This window comes from Oncorhynchus tshawytscha, unplaced genomic scaffold, assembly GCF_018296145.1.
Source record: "Oncorhynchus tshawytscha isolate Ot180627B unplaced genomic scaffold, Otsh_v2.0 Un_contig_4370_pilon_pilon, whole genome shotgun sequence".
NCBI classification, from domain to species: Eukaryota; Metazoa; Chordata; class Actinopteri; order Salmoniformes; family Salmonidae; genus Oncorhynchus; species Oncorhynchus tshawytscha.
In genome coordinates, this window is record NW_024609726.1 from 39512 (window position 1) to 65261 (window position 25750).

General features: G+C 49.5%; 1 protein-coding gene across 1 annotated transcript in view; it reads right to left on the minus strand.

The window, feature by feature from the left end:
• Positions 1-25750, minus strand: part of shank3b (SH3 and multiple ankyrin repeat domains 3b) — a 74462-nt gene that overhangs the window by 10300 nt on the left and 38412 nt on the right. The window contains 6 exon segments of the mRNA XM_042317315.1: positions 16215-18196; positions 18550-18655; positions 19081-19211; positions 21014-21037; positions 21127-21207; positions 21316-21448. Of these exon segments, the coding sequence (XP_042173249.1) occupies positions 16215-18196; positions 18550-18655; positions 19081-19211; positions 21014-21037; positions 21127-21207; positions 21316-21448 (2457 nt within the window).

A 25750-nucleotide genomic window follows, 5' to 3' on the forward strand; every position in this document is an offset into this window, starting at 1 on the left:
GCAGGTTGGGTGTTTGTGAAAGAAAGTCCATCATCCTCTGCAGGAACCACTGAATGCCCTTGCTCCTCACATACTGTTTCCTGTAGGGTTTCAACTTGTATACTACCCGCCGTGGTTCTGTCTGCAACCGTGGCCTTTTCTTTGTCATAGCGCAGGCAGATGTGGTCCTTGTGTCTGCGTATGACTCGACCATCAGTCAGTTTGACCACAGAGGAGACTGGACAGCTCTGACTCAGAATGATACCTTGCAACTAACGCTGGCTGCTTGTGAAGTTCTGGATAGAGACAGTGTCATTGGGTTTTAACTGTCTGCCTCGCGTGGTGGTCATGTCTCTCTTTTCGTTTCTCCTCCTTACGTTCCACTTGTGCTTTGATGTCCGGACTCGGTAGATCAAGGTGAGCTTTTGGCTTTTTGCCCATCAACATCTCAACTGGAGCTTGACCTGTTGTTGTTTGTGGCATGATGCGGTACTGGAACAAGAACCCGAGAGAGCTTAGTTGTGATGGTTCCCCCAGTCATCTTTTTGAGCCCCTCTTTCAGTGTCTGCACAGCCCGCTCCACTAAGTCGTTCGAGGCCGTGTGGTTGCGATTGCATTGTCTGTGGACCTATTGGGGCGGTAAGCAAATTGGAGTGGGTCTAGGGTGTCATGTAGGGTGGAGGTGATATGATCCTTGACTAGTCTCTCAAAGCACTTCATGATGACGGAAGTGAGTGATACGGGGGCGATAGTCGTATAGCTCAGTTACCTTAGCTTTCTTGGGAACAGGAACAATGGTGGCCCTCTTGAAGCATGTGGGAACAGCAGACTGGGATAGGGATTGATTGAATATGTCCGTAAACACATGCTCTGAGGACGCGGCAAGGGATGCCGTCTGGGCCGGCAGCCTTGCGAGGGTTGACACGTTTAAATGTTTTACTCACATTGGCTGCAGTGAAGGAGAGCCCGCACGTTTTGGTAGCGGGCCGTGTCAGTGGCACTGTATTGTCCTCAAAGCGAGCAAAGAAGGTGTTTAGTTTGCCTGGGAGCAGGACATCGTGGTTCGCGATTTGGCTGGTTTTCTTTTTGTAGTCCGTCATTGACTGTAGACCCTGCCACATACGTCTCGTGTCTGAGCCATTGAATTGCGGCTCTATTTTGTCTCTATACTGATGCTTAGCTTGTTTGATTGCCTTGCGGAGGGAATAGCTACAGTGTTTGTATTCGGTCATGTTTCCGGTTGCCTTGCGATGCACTTGTTAATAAACTCGCTCACCGAATCACCGTACACATCAATGTTAATGTCCGATGCTATCCGTAACATATCCCAGTCCACGTGATCGAAGCAATCTTGAAGTGTGGAATCTAGGTGGTGTGCTGCTGACTCTGGCTTCATTGCTGTGAACTTGTCCTGCCCAGTCTGTCCACCCTCTGGCTTGCTCCTAGGACCCCTGCATGTTTTAGCTAAATGTCTCTTTTTGTTGCAATTGTGGCAGACAGACTCATTGAACTTACAGTTGTTTGTGTTCCCCCACATCTAAAACATTCCCCTGCTTTTTTCCTGCTGCCTCTTTTGTCACCTGCACAACTTACACTGTTGGCCTTTTGAATATTTTTGACATTACTGGTGGCCATCTCCATCCCTTGAGATTGAAAGTCGGTGTGGCTTCACCCAGCAAACGGCGCCGTATGCTGTCCTCATTAATGCCACAGGCTAATCTATCACGGAGCATGTCCTCTAACATAGCCCCAAACTCAGTGTTCACAGAGCTCACGTAATTCAGCAACAGATTGACCTGTTTTCTGAAAATGGCAGTTGAATTTGAATCACTGAAGGCATTGGATTGTGGTGAGTCTGAACAAGAGCAACTCCCAGTGTCCGTGGTGTAGCCAAATTCCTCATTAGCTTGTAGGTTTTAGTCCCACACACACACAAGAGAATAAAGCGCTGTTTAGCCTCATCTGTAATTCCATTTGCCAAGAAAAAGTGTCACAACCATTCCACAAATTCCATCCAGTCCTCATTCTCTTCCACAACCTCAGAGATAGTCCCAAACATTGCCATTATTATGCCAACTTGTCCTTGATCCTCGTTAGCAATTTCCACATGCTGCTGATTGTCACCGTCAGCGTTTCTCTCCAGCGGTGCCTGCTCTCCGTCGCTCATTTATAAGGATCGGCCCCTTTAAAAAAATGTTTTGCCGAAAATGACATACCAAAATCTAAATGCCTGTAGCTCAGGCCCCGAAGCAAGGATATGAATTTTCTTGGTACCATTTGAAAGGAAACACTTTGAAGATTGTGGAAATGTGAAAGGAATGTAGGAGAATATAACACAAAAGATAATACAAAGAAAAAACCAACCCCTTTTTTATATATTTTTTGTACCAACATCTTTGAAATGCCAGAGAAAGGCCATAATGTATTATTACAGCCCAGATGCAATTTAGATATTGGCCACTAGATAGAAGCAGTGTATGTGCAAAGTTCACCTGATCCAATGAACCATTGCATTTCTGTTCAAAGTTTTGTATCAAGACTGCCCAAATGTGCCTAATTTGTTTATTAATAACTTTTCATGCTCCAAACTGTGCACTCTCCTCAAACAATAGCATGGTATTCTTTCTCTGTAATAGCTACTGTACATTGGACACCCTAGATTAACAAGAATTTAAGCTTTCTGCCAATATCAGATATGTCCTGGGAAATGTTCTTGTTACTTACAACCTCATACTAATCGCATTAGCCTACGTTAGCTCAACTGACTACCTCCACTGTTTCTTAGCTAGCTAGCACATCGCCCTGTACATGCTGATCAAGTGTTATCCTTCACCAAACAGATGTAGTAACTTGACAAGGAATGCCCACATGCAATTCAATATTACTGGAAGAGGTATCGATGTGGGAATGGGTCAGGGTTACCTGGAAATGGTATCGATGTGGGTTTGGGTCAGGGTTACCTGGAAGTGGTATCGATGTGGGTTTGGGTCCGGGTTACCTGGAAGTGGTATCAATGTGGGTTTGGGTCAGGGTTACCTGGAAGAGGTATCGATGTGGGTTTGGGTCAGGGTTACCTGGAAGAGGTATTGATGTGGGTTTGGGTCATGGTTACCTGGAAGAGGTATCGATGTGGGTTTGGGTCAGGGTTACCTGGAAGTGGTATCGATGTGGGTTTGGGTCAGGGTTACCTGGAAGAGGTATCGATGTGGGAATGGGTCAGGGTTACCTGGAAGTGGTATCGATGTGGGTTTGGGTCAGGGTTACCTGGAAGTGGTATCGATGTGGGAATGGGTCAGGGTTACCTGGAAGTGTGGGTTTGGGTCAGGGTTACCTGGAAGAGGTATCGATGTGGGAATGGGTCAGGGTTACCTGGAAGTGGTATCGATGTGGGAATGGGTCAGGGTTACCTGGAAGTGTGGGTTTGGGTCAGGGTTACTTGGAAGAGGTATCGATGTGGGTCAGGGTTACTTGGAAGAGGTATCGATGTGGGTTTGGGTCAGGGTTACCTGGAAGAGGTATCGATGTGGGTTTGGGTTACCTGGAAGAGGTATCGATGTGGGTTTGGGTTACCTGGAAGAGGTATCGATGTGGGTCAGGGTTACCTGGAAGAGGTATCGATGTGGGAATGGGTCAGGGTTACCTGGAAATGGTATCGATGTGGGTTTGGGTCAGGGTTACCTGGAAGAGGTATCGATGTGGGTTTGGGTCAGGGTTACCTGGAAGAGGTATCGATGTGGGTTTGGGTCAGGGTTACCTGGAAGAGGTATCGATGTGGGAATGGGTCAGGGTTACCTGGAAGTGGTATCGATGTGGGAATGGGTCAGGGTTACCTGGAAGTGTGGGTTTGGGTCAGGGTTACCTGGAAGAGGTATCGATGTGGGTCAGGGTTACCTGGAAGAGGTATCGATGTGGGTCTGGGTTACCTGGAAGAGGTATCGATGTGGGTCTGGGTTACCTGGAAGAGGTATCGATGTGGGTCTGGGTTACCTGGAAGAGGTATCGATGTGGGTCTGGGTTACCTGGAAGAGGTATCGATGTGGGTCTGGGTTACCTGTAAGAGGTATCGATGTGGGTCTGGGTTACCTGGAAGAGGTATCGATGTGGGTCTGGGTTACCTGGAAGAGGTATCGATGTGGGTTTGGGTCAGGGTTACCTGGAAGAGGTATCGATGTGGGAATGGGTCAGGGTTACCTGGAAGTGGTATCGATGTGGGAATGGGTCAGGGTTACCTGGAAGTGTGGGTTTGGGTCAGGGTTACCTGGAAGAGGTATCGATGTGGGTCAGGGTTACCTGGAAGAGGTATCGATGTGGGTCTGGGTTACCTGGAAGAGGTATCGATGTGGGTCTGGGTTACCTGGAAGAGGTATCGATGTGGGTCTGGGTTACCTGGAAGAGGTATCGATGTGGGTCTGGGTTACCTGGAAGAGGTATCGATGTGGGTCTGGGTTACCTGTAAGAGGTATCGATGTGGGTCTGGGTTACCTGGAAGAGGTATCGATGTGGGTCTGGGTTACCTGGAAGAGGTATCGATGTGGGTTTGGGTCAGGGTTACCTGGAAGAGGTATCGATGTGGGTCAGGGTTACCTGGAAGAGGTATCGATGTGGGTCAGGGTTACCTGGAAGAGGTATCGATGTGGGTCAGGGTTACCTGGAAGAGGTATCGATGTGGGTCAGGGTTACCTGGAAGAGGTATCGATGTGGGTCAGGGTTACCTGGGAGAGGTATCGATGTGGGTCAGGGTTACCTGGAAGAGGTATCGATGTGGGTTTGGTTCAGGGTTACCTGGAAGAGGTATCGATGTGGGTTTGGGTCAGGGTTACCTGGAAGAGGTATCGATGTGGGTTTGGTTCAGGGTTACCTGGAAGAGGTATCGATGTGGGTCAGGGTTACCTGGAAGAGAGGTGTCAGGGTCTGGTCGTCGCCATGGTGGAACAGGGCTACTCATTTCTCATAACTGGAGATTCTCTTTTCTCCGTCTCTCACCTGTCCATCTCCTCATTTAAATTCCATGTTGTCACTGTCTCCTGTCCACTCAAGCTTAACATTATTGTCATCTATCATCCACCAGGTGCCCTTGGAAAGTTCCTCAATGAGCCTGGAACATTCATAAGCTCCTTTCCTGACGATGGCTCACTGCTCTTCGTTTTGGAGACATCAACCTCTCTCTGAGTGCCTTCGATGAATTTCTATCCAACTCTTTCTTTCCCCTCCTTGCCTCTTTTGACCTCACCGTTTCCCAGTCCCCTCCCACTTTCCCAGTCGCCTCCCACTTTCACAGTCCCCTCCCACTCCCACAAGGCAGGCAATACACTTGACCTCATCTTTACTAGAGGCTGTTCGCCTACTAATCTCACTGCAACACCCCTCCAGGTCTCTGTTCGCCTACTAATCTCACTGCAACACCCCTCCAGGTCTCTGTTCGCCTACTAATCTCACTGCAACACCCCTCCAGGTCTCTGTTTGCCTACTAATCTCACTGCAACGCCCCTCCAGGTCTCTGATCGCCTATTAATCTCACTGCAACACCCCTCCAGGTCTCTGTTCGCCTACTAATCTCACTGCAACACCCCTCCAGGTCTCTGTTCGCCTACTAATCTCACTGCAACACCCCTCCAGGTCTCTGTTAGCCTACTAATCTCACTGCAACACCCCTCCAGGTCTCTGTTCGCCTACTAATCTCACTGCAACACCCCTCCAGGTCTCTGTTAGCCTACTAATCTCACTGCAACACCCCTCCAGGTCTCTGTTCGCCTACTAATCTCACTGCAACACCCCTCCAGGTCTCTGTTCGCCTACTAATCTCACTGCAACGCCCCTCCAGGTCTCTGATCACTACTTTGTTTCCTTTTCTGTCTCCCTTTCCTCCAAACCCTTGTGACTCAGCCCCTACCCAGATGGTCATTGTCCATCACAATCTTTGCTCTCTCTCTCCCACTACTCTCTCCTCTTCTAGCCTATAATATCTCCCTTCTGCTAAATCCTTCTCCATCCTGTCTCCTAACTCTGCCTCTTCGACCCTACTCTCCTCCCTTTCTGAATGCTTTGACTCACACTGTCCTCTTTCCTCCCGGCCGGCTCGGCCCCCCCTCCTGCTCCATGGCTGAGTGACTCATTGCGAGTTTACAGAATAGGGCTTCAGGCAGCGGAGCAAAAAAGGAGGTAAACTAAACATCCGTTCACTCCCTCCTTTCTACCTTCTCTTTCTCGGTATCTGCTGCTAAAGACCCTTTCTACTAAATGGCAAACTTCTGCCTTTAACCCTGGGAAACTATTTTCCACATCCTCCCTCCTTAATCCTCTACCTCCTCCCTCTATGCGGACAACTTTGTCAACCACTTTGAAAAGAAGGTTGACTTCATCACTTCCTCATTCACTCAGCCTATAGAGTTCTCTGGTCCCACTCACACAGAACTACTCTACACCTTGACCCCTTTCTCTCCTCTTTCTCTAGATGAAATACTGCAATTAGTGAGGTCTGGCCACCTGACAACCTGCCTGTTCAACCCCATCCCCTCCTCCCTTCTCCAGACCATCTCTGGAGACCTTCTCCCATTCCTCTTCCCTGACCACCTTCCCCCCTCTGACTTCAAAATGGCCCTAGTCGCTGTGGAGAGGATCTGTGTTTGCACAATGTACTCTCACTACTGGTGTCCCCCAGGGCTCGGTTCTAGGCCCTCTCCTCTTCTCTCTATAAAGCAAGTCACTCAGCTCTGTCATATCCTCTCATTGGTCTGTCCTATCACTGCTATGAGGATGACACTTAACTACTTTTCTCCTTCCCCCTTCTGACACCCAGGTGGCAACACGCATCTCTGCGTGCCTGGCAGATATCTCAGCTTGGATGTCGGCCCTCCATCTCAAGCTCAACAAAACAGAGCTGCCTTCCCGCTCAAAGACCTCGCCATCATGGGTGACAACTCTACAGTGTCACCCTCCCAGAGTGCAAAGAACTTTGGCGTGACCCTGGACAACACACTGTCGTTATCTGCAAAGATCAAAGCAGTGACTCACTCCTGCAGAGTCATGCTTTACAACATCCGTAGAGTATGACCCTACCTCACACAGGAAGCTGTGCAGTTCCTAATCCAGGCACTTGTCATCTCTCGTCTGGACTACTGCAACTCTCTCTCGTCTGGGCTCCCTGCTTGTGCCATCAAATCCCAGCAACTTATCCAGAACGCTGCAGCCCACCTGGTGTTCAACCTTCCCAAGTTCTCCCATGTTACCCCGCTCCTCTGCACGCTTCACTGGCTTCCAGTCGAAGCTCGCATCCACTACAAGACCATGGTGCTTGCCTACAGAGCAGCAAGAGGAACTGACCCTCCCTACGTTCAGGCTACGCTCAAATCCTACACCCCAACTCGAACATTCCTTTCTGCCACCTCAGGTCTCTTGGCCATCCGACCCCTACAGGAGGGCATCTCCCGCTCAGCCCAGTCCAAGCTCTTCTCTGTCCTGGCACCCCAATGGTGGAAACAGCTTCCCCCTGAAGCTAGGACAGCAGAGTCCCTGCCCATCTCCCGAAAGCCCCTGAAATCCTACCTCTTCAAAGAGTATTTTATATAATCCCACTCACCTCGAATCCCCCTTATACTTGCACTTGACTCCTTCTCGCTAACTTTGCTGATAGCCAATGTATTGAGTAAACATGTTCTTTCTATGCCTGTGATATGTGGTTGTCCCACCTAGATATCTTCAGATGAATGCACTAACTGTAAGTCACTCTGGACTGTCTACTAAATAACTCAAATGTAAAATGAAATGTCGGGGTCAGTTACCTGAAGAGGTAGGGTGGGTTAGGGTCAGGGTTACCTGGAAGAGGTAGGGTGGGTTAGGGTCAGGGTTACCTGGAAGAGGTAGGGTGGGTTAGGGTCAGGGTTACCTGGAAGAGGTAGGGTGGGTTAGGGTCAGGGTTACCTGAAGAGGTAGGGTGGGTTAGGGTCAGGGTTACCTGAAGAGGTAGGGTGGGTTAGGGTCTGGGTTACCTGAAAAGGTAGGGTGGGTTAGGGTCAGGGTTACCTGAAGAGGTAGGGTGGGTTAGGGTCTGGGTTACCTGAAGAGGTAGGGTGGGTTAGGGTCAGGGTTACCTGAAGAGGTAGGGTGGGTTAGGGTCAGGGTTACCTGAAGATGTAGGGTGGGTTAGGGTCAGGGTTACCTGAAGAGGTAGGGTGGGTTAGGGTCAGGGTTACCTGAAGAGGTAGGGTGGGTTAGGGTCAGGGTTACCTGGAAGAGGTAGGGTGGGTTAGGGTCAGGGTTACTTGGAAGAGGTAGGTTGGGTTAGAGTTACCTGAAGAGGTAGGGTGGGTTAGGGTCAGGGTTACCTGGAAGAGGTAGGGTGAGTTAGGGTCAGGGTTACCTGAAGAGGTAGTGTGGGTCAGGGTCAGGGTCAGGGTCAGGTTTACCTGAAGAGGTATCAGGGTGGGTTAGGGTCAGGGTTACCTGGAAGAGGTAGGGTGGGTTAGGGTCAGGGTTACCTGGAAGAGGTAGGGTGGGTTAGGGTCAGGGTTACCTGGAAGAGGTAGGGTGGGTTAGGGTCAGGGTTACCTGGAAGAGGTAGGGTGGGTTAGGGTCAGGGTTACCTGAAGAGGTATCAGGGTGGGTTAGGGTCAGGGTTACCTGAAGAGGTATCAGGGTGGGTTAGGGTTAGGGTTACCTGGAAGAGGTAGGGTGGGTTAGGGTCAGGGTTACCTGGAAGAGGTATCGATGTGGGTTTGGTTCAGGGTTACCTGGAAGAGGTATCGATGTGGGTCAGGGTTACCTGGAAGAGAGGTGTCAGGGTCTGGTCGTCGCCATGGTGGAACAGGGCTACTCATTTCTCATAACTGGAGATTCTCTTTTCTCAGTCTCTCACCTGTCCATCTCCTCATTTAAATTCCATGTTGTCACTGTCTCCTGTCCACTCAAGCTTAACATTATTGTCATCTATCATCCACCAGGTGCCCTTGGAAAGTTCCTCAATGAGCCTGGAACATTGATAAGCTCCTTTCCTGACGATGGCTCACTGCTCTTCGTTTTGGAGACATCAACCTCTCTCTGAGTGCCTTCGATGAATTTCTATCCAACTCTTTCTTTCCCCTCCTTGCCTCTTTTGACCTCACCGTTTCCCAGTCCCCTCCCACTTTCCCAGTCGCCTCCCACTTTCACAGTCCCCTCCCACTCCCACAAGGCAGGCAATACACTTGACCTCATCTTTACTAGAGGCTGTTCGCCTACTAATCTCACTGCAACACCCCTCCAGGTCTCTGTTCGCCTACTAATCTCACTGCAACACCCCTCCAGGTCTCTGTTCGCCTACTAATCTCACTGCAACACCCCTCCAGGTCTCTGTTCGCCTACTAATCTCACTGCAACGCCCCTCCAGGTCTCTGATCGCCTATTAATCTCACTGCAACACCCCTCCAGGTCTCTGTTCGCCTACTAATCTCACTGCAACACCCCTCCAGGTCTCTGTTCGCCTACTAATCTCACTGCAACACCCCTCCAGGTCTCTGTTAGCCTACTAATCTCACTGCAACACCCCTCCAGGTCTCTGTTCGCCTACTAATCTCACTGCAACGCCCCTCCAGGTCTCTGATCGCCTATTAATCTCACTGCAACACCCCTCCAGGTCTCTGATCACTACTTTGTTTCCTTTTCTGTCTCCCTTTCCTCCAAACCCTTGTGACTCAGCCCCTACCCAGATGGTCATTGTCCATCACAATCTTCGCTCTCTCTCTCCCACTACTCTCTCCTCTTCTAGCCTATAATATCTCCCTTCTGCTAAATCCTTCTCCATCCTGTCTCCTAACTCTGCCTCTTTGACCCTACTCTCCTCCCTTTCTGAATGCTTTGACTCACACTGTCCTCTTTCCTCCCGGCCGGCTCGGCCCTCCCCTCCTGCTCCATGGCTGAGTGACTCATTGCGAGTTTACAGAATAGGGCTTCAGGCAGCGGAGCAAAAAAGGAGGTAAACTAAACATCCGTTCACTCCCTCCTTTCTACCTTCTCTTTCTCGGTATCTGCTACTAAAGACCCTTTCTACTAAATGTCAAACTTCTGCCTTTAACCCTGGGAAACTATTTTCCACATCCTCCCTCCTTAATCCTCTACCTCCTCCCTCTATGCGGACAACTTTGTCAACCACTTTGAAAAGAAGGTTGACTTCATCACTTCCTCATTCACTCAGCCTATAGAGTTCTCTGGTCCCACTCACACAGAACTACTCTACACCTTGACCCCTTTCTCTCCTCTTTCTCTAGATGAAATACTGCAATTAGTGAGGTCTGGCCACCTGACAACCTGCCTGTTCAACCCCATCCCCTCCTCCCTTCTCCAGACCATCTCTGGAGACCTTCTCCCATTCCCCTTCCCTGACCACCTTCCCCCTCTGACTTCAAAATGGCCCTAGTCGCTGTGGAGAGGATCTGTGTTTGCACAATGTACTCTCACTACTGGTGTCCCCCAGGGCTCGGTTCTAGGCCCTCTCCTCTTCTCTCTATAAAGCAAGTCACTCAGCTCTGTCATATCCTCTCATTGGTCTGTCCTATCACTGCTATGAGGATGACACTTAACTACTTTTCTCCTTCCCCCTTCTGACACCCAGGTGGCAACACGCATCTCTGCGTGCCTGGCAGATATCTCAGCTTGGATGTCGGCCCTCCATCTCAAGCTCAACAAAACAGAGCTGCCTTCCCGCTCAAAGACCTCGCCATCATGGGTGACAACTCTACAGTGTCACCCTCCCAGAGTGCAAAGAACTTTGGCGTGACCCTGGACAACACACTGTCGTTATCTGCAAAGATCAAAGCAGTGACTCACTCCTGCAGAGTCATGCTTTACAACATCCGTAGAGTATGACCCTACCTCACACAGGAAGCTGTGCAGTTCCTAATCCAGGCACTTGTCATTTCTCGTCTGGACTACTGCAACTCTCTCTCGTCTGGGCTCCCTACTTGTGCCATCAAACCCCAGCAACTTATCCAGAACGCTGCAGCCCACCTGGTTTTCAACCTTCCCAAGTTCTCCCATGTTACCCCGCTCCTCTGCACGCTTCACTGGCTTCCAGTCGAAGCTCGCATCCACTACAAGACCATGGTGCTTGCCTACAGAGCAGCAAGAGGAACTGACCCTCCCTACGTTCAGGCTACGCTCAAATCCTACACCCCAACTCGAACATTCCTTTCTGCCACCTCAGGTCTTGGCCATCCGACCCCTACAGGAGGGCATCTCCCACTCAGCCCAGTCCAAGCTCTTCTCTGTCCTGGCACCCCAATGGTGGAAACAGCTTCCCCCTGAAGCTAGGACAGCAGAGTCCCTGCCCATCTCCCGAAAGCCCCTGAAATCCTACCTCTTCAAAGAGTATTTTATATAATCCCACTCACCTCGAATCCCCCCCCCCTTATACTTGCACTTGACTCCTTCTCGCTAACTTTGCTGATAGCCAATGTATTGAGTAAACATGTTCTTTCTATGCCTGTGATATGTGGTTGTCCCACCTAGATATCTTCAGATGAATGCACTAACTGTAAGTCACTCTGGACTGTCTACTAAATAACTCAAATGTAAAATGAAATGTCGGGGTCAGTTACCTGAAGAGGTAGGGTGGGTTAGGGTCAGGGTTACCTGGAAGAGGTAGGGTGGGTTAGGGTCAGGGTTACCTGGAAGAGGTAGGGTGGGTTAGGGTCAGGGTTACCTGGAAGAGGTAGGGTGGGTTGGGTCAGGGTTACCTGAAGAGGTAGGGTGGGTTAGGGTCAGGGTTACCTGAAGAGGTAGGGTGGGTTAGGGTCTGGGTTACCTGAAAAGGTAGGGTGGGTTAGGGTCAGGGTTACCTGAAGAGGTAGGGTGGGTTAGGGTCTGGGTTACCTGAAGAGGTAGGGTGGGTTAGGGTCAGGGTTACCTGAAGAGGTAGGGTGGGTTAGGGTCAGGGTTACCTGAAGATGTAGGGTGGGTTAGGGTCAGGGTTACCTGAAGAGGTAGGGTGGGTTAGGGTCAGGGTTACCTGAAGAGGTAGGGTGGGTTAGGGTCAGGGTTACCTGGAAGAGGTAGGGTGGGTTAGGGTCAGGGTTACCTGGAAGAGGTAGGTTGGGTCAGGGTTACCTGAAGAGGTAGGGTGGGTTAGGGTCAGGGTTACCTGGAAGAGGTAGGGTGAGTTAGGGTCAGGGTTACCTGAAGAGGTAGTGTGGGTCAGGGTCAGGGTCAGGGTCAGGTTTACCTGAAGAGGTATCAGGGTGGGTTAGGGTCAGGGTTACCTGGAAGAGGTAGGGTGGGTTAGGGTCAGGGTTACCTGGAAGAGGTAGGGTGGGTTAGGGTCAGGGTTACCTGGAAGAGGTAGGGTGGGTTAGGGTCAGGGTTACCTGGAAGAGGTAGGGTGGGTTAGGGTCAGGGTTACCTGAAGAGGTATCAGGGTGGGTTAGGGTCAGGGTTACCTGAAGAGGTATCAGGGTGGGTTTGGGTTAGGGTTACCTGGAAGAGGTAGGGTGGGTTAGGGTCAGGGTTACCTGGAAGAGGTATCGATGTGGGTTTGGTTCAGGGTTACCTGGAAGAGGTATCGATGTGGGTCAGGGTTACCTGGAAGAGAGGTGTCAGGGTCTGGTCGTCGCCATGGTGGAACAGGGCTACTCATTTCTCATAACTGGAGATTCTCTTTTCTCAGTCTCTCACCTGTCCATCTCCTCATTTAAATTCCATGTTGTCACTGTCTCCTGTCCACTCAAGCTTAACATTATTGTCATCTATCATCCACCAGGTGCCCTTGGAAAGTTCCTCAATGAGCCTGGAACATTGATAAGCTCCTTTCCTGACGATGGCTCACTGCTCTTCGTTTTGGAGACATCAACCTCTCTCTGAGTGCCTTCGATGAATTTCTATCCAACTCTTTCTTTCCCCTCCTTACCTCTTTTGACCTCACCGTTTCCCAGTCCCCTCCCACTTTCCCAGTCGCCTCCCACTTTCACAGTCCCCTCCCACTCCCACAAGGCAGGCAATACACTTGACCTCATCTTTACTAGAGGCTGTTCGCCTACTAATCTCACTGCAACACCCCTCCAGGTCTCTGGTCTCTCCAGGTCTCTGTTCGCCTACTAATCTCACTGCAACACCCCTCCAGGTCTCTGTTCGCCTACTAATCTCACTGCAACGCCCCTCCAGGTCTCTGATCGCCTACTAATCTCACTGCAACACCCCTCCAGGTCTCTGTTCGCCTACTAATCTCACTGCAACACCCCTCCAGGTCTCTGTTCGCCTACTAATCTCACTGCAACACCCCTCCAGGTCTCTGTTCGCCTACTAATCTCACTGCAACACCCCTCCAGGTCTCTGTTTGCCTACTAATCTCACTGCAACGCCCCTCCAGGTCTCTGATCACTACTTTGTTTCCTTTTCTGTCTCCCTTTCCTCCAAACCCTTGTGACTCAGCCCCTACCCAGATGGTCATTGTCCATCACAATCTTCGCTCTCTCTCTCCCACTACTCTCTCCTCTTCTAGCCTATAATATCTCCCTTCTGCTAAATCCTTCTCCATCCTGTCTCCTAACTCTGCCTCTTCGACCCTACTCTCCTCCCTTTCTGAATGCTTTGACTCACACTGTCCTCTTTCCTCCCGGCCGGCTCGGCCCTCCCCTCCTGCTCCATGGCTGAGTGACTCATTGCGAGTTTACAGAATAGGGCTTCAGGCAGCGGAGCAAAAAAGGAGGTAAACTAAACATCCGTTCACTCCCTCCTTTCTACCTTCTCTTTCTCGGTATCTGCTACTAAAGACCCTTTCTACTAAATGTCAAACTTCTGCCTTTAACCCTGGGAAACTATTTTCCACATCCTCCCTCCTTAATCCTCTACCTCCTCCCTCTATGCGGACAACTTTGTCAACCACTTTGAAAAGAAGGTTGACTTCATCACTTCCTCATTCACTCAGCCTATAGAGTTCTCTGGTCCCACTCACACAGAACTACTCTACACCTTGACCCCTTTCTCTCCTCTTTCTCTAGATGAAATACTGCAATTAGTGAGGTCTGGCCACCTGACAACCTGCCTGTTCAACCCCATCCCCTCCTCCCTTCTCCAGACCATCTCTGGAGACCTTCTCCCATTCCTCTTCCCTGACCACCTTCCCCCCTCTGACTTCAAAATGGCCCTAGTCGCTGTGGAGAGGATCTGTGTTTGCACAATGTACTCTCACTACTGGTGTCCCCCAGGGCTCGGTTCTAGGCCCTCTCCTCTTCTCTCTATAAAGCAAGTCACTCAGCTCTGTCATATCCTCTCATTGGTCTGTCCTATCACTGCTATGAGGATGACACTTAACTACTTTTCTCCTTCCCCCTTCTGACACCCAGGTGGCAACACGCATCTCTGCGTGCCTGGCAGATATCTCAGCTTGGATGTCGGCCCTCCATCTCAAGCTCAACAAAACAGAGCTGCCTTCCCGCTCAAAGACCTCGCCATCATGGGTGACAACTCTACAGTGTCACCCTCCCAGAGTGCAAAGAACTTTGGCGTGACCCTGGACAACACACTGTCGTTATCTGCAAAGATCAAAGCAGTGACTCACTCCTGCAGAGTCATGCTTTACAACATCCGTAGAGTATGACCCTACCTCACACAGGAAGCTGTGCAGTTCCTAATCCAGGCACTTGTCATCTCTCGTCTGGACTACTGCAACTCTCTCTCGTCTGGGCTCCCTGCTTGTGCCATCAAACCCCAGCAACTTATCCAGAACGCTGCAGCCCACCTGGTGTTCAACCTTCCCAAGTTCTCCCATGTTACCCCGCTCCTCTGCACGCTTCACTGGCTTCCAGTCGAAGCTCGCATCCACTACAAGACCATGGTGCTTGCCTACAGAGCAGCAAGAGGAACTGACCCTCCCTACGTTCAGGCTACGCTCAAATCCTACACCCCAACTCGAACATTCCTTTCTGCCACCTCAGGTCTCTTGGCCATCCGACCCCTACAGGAGGGCATCTCCCGCTCAGCCCAGTCCAAGCTCTTCTCTGTCCTGGCACCCCAATGGTGGAAACAGCTTCCCCCTGAAGCTAGGACAGCAGAGTCCCTGCCCATCTCCCGAAAGCCCCTGAAATCCTACCTCTTCAAAGAGTATTTTATATAATCCCACTCACCTCGAATCCCCCCTTATACTTGCACTTGACTCCTTCTCGCTAACTTTGCTGATAGCCAATGTATTGAGTAAACATGTTCTTTCTATGCCTGTGATATGTGGTTGTCCCACCTAGATATCTTCAGATGAATGCACTAACTGTAAGTCACTCTGGACTGTCTACTAAATAACTCAAATGTAAAATGAAATGTCGGGGTCAGTTACCTGAAGAGGTAGGGTGGGTTAGGGTAGGGTTACCTGGAAGGGTTGGGTTAGGGTCAGGGTTACCTGGAAGAGGTAGGGTGGGTTAGGGTCAGGGTCAGGGTTACCTGGAAGAGGTAGGGTGGGTTAGGGTCAGGGTTACCTGAAGAGGTAGGGTGGGTTAGGGTCTGGGTTACCTGAAAAGGTAGGGTGGGTTAGGGTCAGGGTTACCTGAAGAGGTAGGGTGGGTTAGGGTCTGGGTTACCTGTAGGGTGGGTTAGGGTCAGGTTACCTGAAGAGGTAGGGTGGGTTAGGGTCAGGGTTACCTGAAGAGGTAGGGTGGGTTAGGGTCAGGGTTACCTGAAGAGGTAGGGTGGGTTAGGGTCAGGGTTACCTGAAGAGGTAGGGTGGGTTAGGGTCAGGGTTACCTGGAAGAGGTAGGGTGGGTTAGGGTCAGGGTTACCTGGAAGAGGGTAGGGTTGGGTCAGAGTTACCTGAAGAGGTAGGGTGGGTTAGGGTCAGGGTTACCTGGAAGAGGTAGGGTGAGTTAGGGTCAGGGTTACCTGAAGAGGTAGTGTGGGTCAGGGTCAGGGTCAGGTTTACCTGAAGAGGTATCAGGGTGGGTTAGGGTCAGGGTTACCTGGAAGAGGTAGGGTGGGTTAGGGTCAGGGTTACCTGGAAGAGGTAGGGTGGGTTAGGGTCAGGGTTACCTGGAAGAGGTAGGGTGGGTTAGGGTCAGGGTTACCTGAAGAGGTATCAGGGTGGGTTAGGGTCAGGGTTACCTGAAGAGGTATCAGGGTGGGTTAGGGTTAGGGTTACCTGGAAGAGGTAGGGTGGGTTAGGGTCAGGGTTACCTGGAAGAGGTAGGGTGGGTTAAGGTTACCTGGAAGAGGTTGGGTGGGTCAGGGTTACCTGGAATAGGTAGGGTGGGTCAGGGTTACCTGGAAGAGGTAGGGTGGGTCAGGGTTACCTGGAAGAGGTAGGGTGGTGGGCGTCCAGGTCCACAGCCAGATGGAAGCAGATCGCTGTCTGAAGACTGTTTCAGTAGAGGATCCCTGAGAGCAGAGCGACCACGGCCCAGGGGAGAACGCAGCCTGGGCTTCAGGCTCTGGGAGTCTGAGGTGGTGGAGGGCAGGGTTTTCGGGGTGGCAGTGAAAGGCTGTGGGGGTTCTGGGGAGGGCAGGGTGGGGGGCAGGCTGGGGGCCGGGGTGCTGCTGGGGGATAAGATGTTCTCTATGTGAGGGTCTCCCTCCTCCACCCCTGAGTCTGGAGCTGACTCCCCTCCTCCCCTTCCCTCACCTGCCTGGGGTCTCCGTGGTGACAGGCTGAGGGAGGAGGGGGGCTGGGTGGGGGAGGGGGGCGTGGCAAACACCAGGGGAGGAGACACCAGACCAATCTTACGAAGCTCCTCCCTCGTCTCCTCATCACTGGATGACAGCAGTGCAGGGGGCAGGGTCACCGTGTAAGGCCCGCCCTCCAGACTCTTCCTCCTCTCTGATTGGCCCTGGGTTACCGTATAAGGCCCGCCCTCCTCCTCTGAGCTGCCAACGGTCAGACTTCTCCTCCTCTGTAATTGTCCATGCAGCGCCTCAATCAGCTCTTCCCCCAGACCCCGTCCTGCCGGCTGGCTTTCATTGGTTATATTGATGGTCACCTGACTGATGGGAGGGAGGGGCATAGCCTGCCAACGCTCGGGGGAGGGCACAGCAGGAGATGTGACTCCTCCCTCTGTCTCTGGCCGCTCTACGACTGGCCGCTCCAGCTGTCCTTCAAGGAAAATGGGTGGGTTGATACGTTTATGATGGAGCTCAGGGCTGGTCAGGGGAGGAGGGGTTCGTTTGGGCCTGGGCTCCGGGCTGGGTGAGTGTGCGTGTTTCGGCCTGGGCTCGGGGCTAGGTGAGTGTGCGTGTTTGGTTCTGGGTTCAGGGCTGGGTGTGCGTGCAGTGAGAGCTCGTTCGCGGGCAGCGAGGGCCAGGGCGAGGGGGGAGGAGGGGTCCAGAGGCTTGCCTGTCAGTGGGTGGAGAAAGGTGGAGTGGGGGGAGGAGGAGGGGGAGAGGACGGGGATGGGGGGGGGCAGCTCCCCCAGGTCATCTACAGAGTGGGACTGGGTCAGTAGGATGGGAGGGGGCTCTGAACCCCCTCCCTCCACAGACAGGAAGAAGGAGGACCTACGGCCCTGAGGGGGCGTGACCCGTATCTGAGCACGCTCAGTGAGCACCTGCTGCTGGTATAGCTCTGCCCTGCTGGGCCCCTCCTCCACCTGCAGCTGTTTGAGGAGCGGAGACTTGCGGCGCTGAGGCTTGCTGGGGGGGGCAGGCAGCTGACCCACGTTGGCATACGGGTTCTCTACTGGTCGACCACGCCTCCTGTTGCTGCTGCGCTCCCCTGGAGGGTTAGGGCTGGGGGCAGGGCTGGTTCTGGAGAGGATGCTGGGGCTGGGGGCAGGACTGGTTCTGGAGAGGGGGCTGGGGGCAGGGCTGGTTCTGGAGAGGGGGCTGGGGGAGGCAGCAGGGCTGGTTCTGGAGAGGGGGCTGGGAGAAGCAGCAGGGCTGGGTCGGGACAGGCCAAGCCCTGCTGTAGCCCCAGAAGGTCGGCCTAGGGGGGCAAACTCTGCAGGTAGATAGCCTGGTACAGGTGAGTCCTGCAGGATGATCATTGAGCGAGCTTTCCTCTGCCGCTCTGCATGGCTCCGAGACGTTGGCGAATCACAGACCTCGTGCAGCCTAGGTTCCGCCCCCGGCTTGAAGCTGGAGTGTGATTGATCGGCTGCTCGCTGCGGGGGAGGTGGAGGGCAGAAGGCCGGTGGCGGGCCAGAGTCCAGGAAGTAGTGAGAGGGGGGAGGAGGGGGGGCAGTCTGGGGAGGAGGAGGTATGAAGCCATCAGTCATCGAAGAGCTCCTTGGAAACCGATGCTCTCCAATCAGTGCAGAGATCCTGTCATCCTCTGGTGCACCTGCAGGGGAGAGACTGGGATATTATAACCTGAATATAACCTTAACCTCTAAAGGTATAAGCCTTGGGTGGGGGGGGTTATCAGTCTGCTTATTAAACAGAATCTCTGTATTCCTACGTGGACACATTTTGACGGGAGTGGACCCTCTTGCTTCGCCTCTTCCTCTCTACCATAGGTTGTGTAAGCAGTTTGGTTGTTGTTGCTGGTAACATTATCTGAGCGGGTGCTGTCTATGTGTGAGTAGCGGCCCGTAGCATGGCTCAGCCTCAGGCCTGTTTCATGAGCACCTAGGTCCAATAGCCATGGTTCGCCACTGGATTCTGGTAATAGTTAGAGTAATGTAATTGTCTCACCGAAGGACTTGGTCCGAGACATTCCACGAGGCAGCTGCATGGTGGCTTTCTCCAGACCCAAGGAAACCCCTGGAGGAACAGGCAGGCCCTGCCGCTCAAACAAAGACTACCACACACACACACACACATACACACAGACACCACACACACACACACACACACACCCACACCACACACACAGTGAGAGAATACCCGGGATCACATGCGTTTTAAACAGCATTTGTCTGGACCAGTAGTGAATCGTGACTGAGTGAATCAGCAGTAAATTGTGACTGAGTGAATCAGCAGTGAATCGTTACTGAGTGAATCAGCAGTGAATCGTTACTGAGTGAATCAGCAGTGAATCGTGACTGAGTGAATCAGCAGTAAATCGTGACTGAGTGAATCAGCAGAATCAGCAGTAAATCGTGACTGAGTGAATCAGCAGTAAATCGTGACTGAGTGAATCAGCAGAATCAGCAGTAAATCGTGACTGAGTGAATCAGCAGTAAATCGTGACTGAGTGAATCAATAGTGACTCATCCGACTTACGTTGATCTCTTGTTGAGTGATTCGTCTGCTGGTTGGCCGCTGCTTCACGGTGGCCGCTCTGTAGTCCGCCTCCAAGGGGCATTTTCTCATCATAGCCTCCTGGGACCCAGTCAACATCTCGTCCAGCTTTTCTGAAATACAACAAAGTACACAGTACAACACAGTACTACATAGCACTACACAGTACTACATAGCACTATAACACAGTACTATAACACAGTACCAATTAGCACTACACAGTACTACATAGCTCTACAACACAGTACTACAACACAGTACTACAACACAGTACCACATAGTACTACAACACAGTACTACAACACAGTACTACAACACAGTACTACATAGCACTACAACACAGTACTACATAGCACTACAACACAGTACTACAACACAGTACTACAACACAGTACCACATAGTACTACAACACAGTACCACATAGCACTACAACACAGTACTACAACACAGTACTACAACACAGTACCACATAGTACTACAACACAGTACCACATAGCACTACAACACAGTACCACATAGCACTACAACACAGTACTACATAGCACTACAACACAGTACTACAACACAGTACAACACCACACAGCACTACAACACAAGACATAAATACAACACAGTAATACAACACAGTACACCACATAACTACAACACAGTACCACACATAACTACAACACAGTACCACATAGCACTACAACACATAACTACAACACAGTACCACACATAACTACAACACAGTACCACATAGCACTACAACACATAACTACAACACAGTACCACATAGCACTACAACACATAACTACAACACAGTACCACAACACAACTACAATACAGCACTACAACACAGTACAACACATCACAACACAGTACTACAACACAGTACCACATAGTACTACAACACAGTACTACAACACAGTACCACATAGCACTACAACACAGTACTACAACACAGTACCACATAGTACTACAACACAGTACTACAACACAGTACCACATAGCACTACAACACAGTACTACAACACAGTACCACATAGTACTACAACACAGTACTACAACACAGTACCACATTGCACTACAACACAACAACAACAACACAGTACCACATAGCACTACAATACAACATAACAGAGTACTACATAGCACAGCAACACAGTACAAGACAAAACTACTACACAGTACTACATAGCACTACAACACAGTACCGCATATCACTACAGATAACTACAACAGTACTACAAGACAGTACCACATAGCACTACAACACAGTACAACACATAACTACAACACAATACAACACAGTACTACAAGAGAGTACCACATAGCACTATAACACAGTACAACACAGTACCTGACATAACTACAACACAGTACTACAACACAGTACCACATAGCATTACAACACATAACTACACAGTAAAACACAGTATTACATAGCACGACACAGTAAAACACAGTACTACATAGCACGACACAGTAAAACACAGTACTACATAGCACTACACAGTAAAACACAGTACTACATAGCACTACACAGTAAAACACAGTACTACATAGCACTACACAGTAAAACACAGTATTACATAGCACGACACAGTAAAACACAGTACTACATAGCACTACACAGTAAAACACAGTACTACATAGCACTACACAGTAAAACACAGTATTACATAGCACTACATAGTAAAACACAGTACTACATAGCACTACACAGTAAAACACAGTACTACATAGCACTACAAAGTACTACAAATCACTACACAGTAAAACACAGTATTACATAGCACTACAACACAGCATTACATTGCACTACAAAGTACTGCATAGCACTACACAGTAAAACACAGTATTACATAGCACTACAACACAGAATTACATAGCACTACAACACAATACAATTCCAACACAACACACACTCACCCCCTCGTCTCCTCCTGGCAGAGGCTTACAGGAGAAAGTACAGATCAGGTCACTCACTGTGTGTGTGTGTGTGTGTGTGTGTGTGTGTGTCTCTTTCTCTCTCTCTCTCCTACCTATCTCTTCCAGTTCAGCAGTCATAGATTTGGAGCGCAGTGTGAGCGACGTGCTGGGCGCTCTCTTAGGCGGAGGAGGTGCTGTTGGGGGATGTCAGCCAATCAAATGAGTTACAGCATGACCAAAACCCATCCATTCACCTTTATCACAGAAATCACACAGAAACACACACACACACTATCCCGTACCTTTCTTACGGACTAAGTCGGACTCAGGTTTGCGTGTGACTGAAACAACCTTCATCAGCAGCTGACTTCCTCCCTGACGGATCAGCGACACCACCTGTCTATGACCCACCTTCACCACATCACTACCATTGACCTGACACACACACACACACACACACACACACACACACACACACATTCAACATAGGGTTAGGGTTACATAGCACTGCAGAGTACAACCTGTCTATGACCCACCTTCACCACATCACTGCCATTTACCTGACACACACACACACACACACACACACACACACACACACACACACACACACACACACACACATTCAACATAGGGTTAGGGTTACATAGCACTGCAGAGTACAACCTGTCTATGACCCACCTTCACCACATCACTACCATTTACCTGACACACACACACACACACACACACACACACACACACACACACACACATTCAACATAGGGTTAGGGTTACATAGCACTGCAGAGTACAACCTGTCTATGACCCACCTTCACCATATCACTACCCTTTACCTGACACACACACACACACACCATTCCACCACTGGCCATTGTATTAATAGAATGTACTTCTGCGTCTGTATTTAGTTGTGTGCCATAAACATGTATAGAGGACTCTAGTGCCCAAAAGCATATTTTAGCCCGGGCATTCCAATTACGACTACGACTTTCACCATTTTGAAGTAGTCTGGGTGGGACTTCCTGTGGGTTAAAGAAGGATCATCATCAAATCAAATCAAATAAAATGTATTTGTCACATACACATGGTTAGCAGATGTTAATGCGAGTGTAGCGAAATGCTTGTGCTTCTAGTTCCGACAATGCAGTAATAACCAATGAGTAATCTAACTAACAATTCCAAAACTACTACCTTATACACACAAGTGTAAAGGGATAAAGAATATGTACATAAACATATATGAATGAGTGATGGTACAGAGCGGCATAGGCAAGATGCAGTAGATGGTATCGAGTACAGTATATACAGTGCCTTGCGAAAGTATTCGGCCCCCTTGAACTTTGCGACCTTTTGCCACATTTCAGGCTTCAAAAATAAAGATATAAAACTGTATTTTTGTGTGAAGAATCAACAACAAGTGGGACACAATCATGAAGTGGAACGACATTTATTGGATATTTCAAACTTTTTTAACAAATCAAAAACTGAAAAATTGGGCGTGCAAAATTATTCAGCCCCCTTAAGTTAATACTTTGTAGCGCCACCTTTTGCTGCGATTACAGCTGTAAGTCGCTTGGGGTATGTCTCTATCAGTTTTGCACATCGAGAGACAGAATTTTTTTCCCATTCCTCCTTGCAAAACAGCTCGAGCTCAGTGAGGTTGGATGGAGAGCATTTGTGAACAGCAGTTTTCAGTTCTTTCCACAGATTCTCGATTGGATTCAGGTCTGGACTTTGACTTGGCCATTCTAACACCTGGATATGTTTATTTTTGAACCATTCCATTGTAGATTTTGCTTTATGTTTTGGATCATTGTCTTGTTGGAAGACAAATCTCCGTCCCAGTCTCAGGTCTTTTGCAGACTCCATCAGGTTTTCTTCCAGAATGGTCCTGTATTTGGCTCCATCCATCTTCCCATCAATTTTAACCATCTTCCCTGTCCCTGCTGAATAAAAGCAGGCCCAAACCATGATGCTGCCACCACCATGTTTGACAGTGGGGATGGCGTGTTCAGGGTGATGAGCTGTGTTGCTTTTACGCCAAACATAACGTTTTGCATTGTTGCCAAAAAGTTCAATTTTGGTTTCATCTGACCAGAGCACCTTCTTCCACATGTTTGGTGTGTCTCCCAAACTTTAAACAACACTTTTTATGGATATCTTTAAGAAATGGCTTTCTTCTTGCCACTCTTCCATAAAGGCCAGATTTGTGCAATATACGACTGAATGTTGTCCTATGGACAGAGTCTCCCACCTCAGCTGTAGATCTCTGCAGTTCATCCAGAGTGATCATGGGCCTCTTGGCTGCATCTCTGATCAGTCTTCTCCTTGTATGAGCTGAAAGTTTAGAGGGACGGCCAGGTCTTGGTAGATTTGCAGTGGTCTGATACTCCTTCCATTTCAATATTATCGCTTGCACAGTGCTCCTTGGGATGTTTAAAGCTTGGGAAATCTTTTTGTATCCAAATCCGGCTTTAAACTTCTTCACAACAGTATCTCGGACCTGCCTGGTGTGTTCCTTGTTCTTCATGATGCTCTCTGCGCTTTTAACGGACCTCTGAGACTATCACAGTGCAGGTGCATTGATACGGAGACTTGATTACACACAGGTGGATTGTATTTATCATCATTAGTCATTTAGGTCAACATTGGATCATTCAGAGATCCTTACTGAACTTCTGGAGAGAGTTTGCTGCACTGAAAGTAAAGGGGCTGAATAATTTGTTAAAAAAGTTTGAAATATCCAATAAATGTCGTTCCACTTCATGATTGTGTCCCACTTGTTGTTGATTCTTCACAAAAAAATACAGTTTTATATCTTTATGTTTGAAGCCTGAAATGTGGCAAAAGGTCGCAAAGTTCAAGGGGGCCGAATACTTTCGCAAGGCACTGTACATATGAGATGAGTATGTAAACAAAGTGGCATAGTTTAAAGTGGCTAGTGATACATGTATTACATAAAGATGCAGTAGATGATATAGAGTACAGTATATATGTATACATATGAGATGAATAATGTAGGGTATGTAAACATTACATTAAGTAGCATTGTTTAAAGTGGCTAGTGATATATTTTACATCAATTCCCATCAATTCCCATTATTAAAGTGGCTGGAGTTGAGTCAGTGTGTTGGCAGCAGCCACTCAATGTTAGTGGTGGCTGTTTAACAGTGATGGCCTTGAGGTAGAAGCTGTTTTTCAGTCTCTCGGTCCCAGCTGTAGCACCTGTACTGACCTCGCCTTCTGGATGATAGCGGGGTGAACAGGCAGTGGCTCGAGTGGTTGTTGTCCTTGATGATCTTCATGGCCTTCCTGTGACATCGGGTGGTGTAGGTTTCCTGGAGGGCAGATAGTTTGCCCCCGGTGATGCGTTGTGCAGACCTCACTACCCTCTGGAGAGCCTTACGGTTGTGGGTGGAGCAGTTGCCGTACCAGGCGGTGATACAGCCCGACAGGATGCTCTCGATTGTGCATCTGTAGAAGTTTGTGAGTGCTTTTGGTGAGAAGCCGAATTTCTTCAGCCTCCTGAGGTTGAAGAGGCGCTGCTGCGCCTTCTTCACGATGCTGTCTGTGTGAGTGGACCAATTCAGTTTGTCTGTGATGTGTATGCCGAGGAACTTAAAACTTGCTACCCTCTCCACTACTGTTCCATCGATGTGGATAGGGGGTGTTCCCTCTGCTGTTTCCTGAAGTCCACAATCATCTCCTTAGTTTTGTTGATGTTGAGTGTGAGGTTATTTTCCTGACACCACACTCCGAGGGCCCTCACCTCCTCCCTGTAGGCCGTCTCGTCGTTGTTGGTAATCAAGCCTACCGCAAACTTGATGATTGAGTTGGAGGCGTGCATGGCCAGGGTCTCGAGCTTGATGACGAGTTTGGAGGGTACTATGGTGTTAAATGCTGAGCTGAAATTTCCTCATAATCCTGGACTATCGGACCACTATTTTATTACGTTTGCAATTGCAACAAATAATCTGCTCAGACCCCAACCAAGGAACATCAAAAGTCGTGCTATAGATTCACAGACAACACAAAGATTCCTTGATGTCCTTCCAGATTCCCTCTGTCTACCCAAGGACGCCAGAGGACAAAAATCAGTTAACCACCCTAGATGCAGTTGCACCCCTAAAAACTAAAAACATTTCTCATAAGAAACTAGCTCCCTGGTACACAGAAAATACCCGAGCTCTGAAGCAAGCTTCCAGAAAATTGGAACGGAAATGGTGCCACACCAAACTGGAAGTCTTCCGACTAGCTTGGAAAGACAGTACCGTGCCGTACCGTAGAGCCCTTACTGCTGCTCGATCATCCTATTTTTCTAACTTAATTGAGGAAAATAAGAACAATCCGAAATTCCTTTTTGATACTGTCGCAAAGCTAACTAAAAAGCAGCATTCCCCAAGAGAGGATGACTTTCACTTTAGCAGTGATAAATTCATGAACTTCTTTGAGGAAAAGATTATGATTATTAGAAAGCAAATTACGGACTCCTCTTTAAATCTGCGTATTCCTTCAAAGCTCAGTTGTCCTGAGTCTGCACAACTCTCCCAGGACCTAGGATCAAGAGAGACGCTCAAGTGTTTTAGTACTATATCTCTTGACACAATGTTGAAAATAATAAATAATCATGGCCTCTAAACCTTCAAGCTGCATACTGGACCCTATTCCAACTAAACTACTGAAAGAGCTGCTTCCTGTGCTTGGCCCTCCTATGTTGAACATAATAAACGTCTC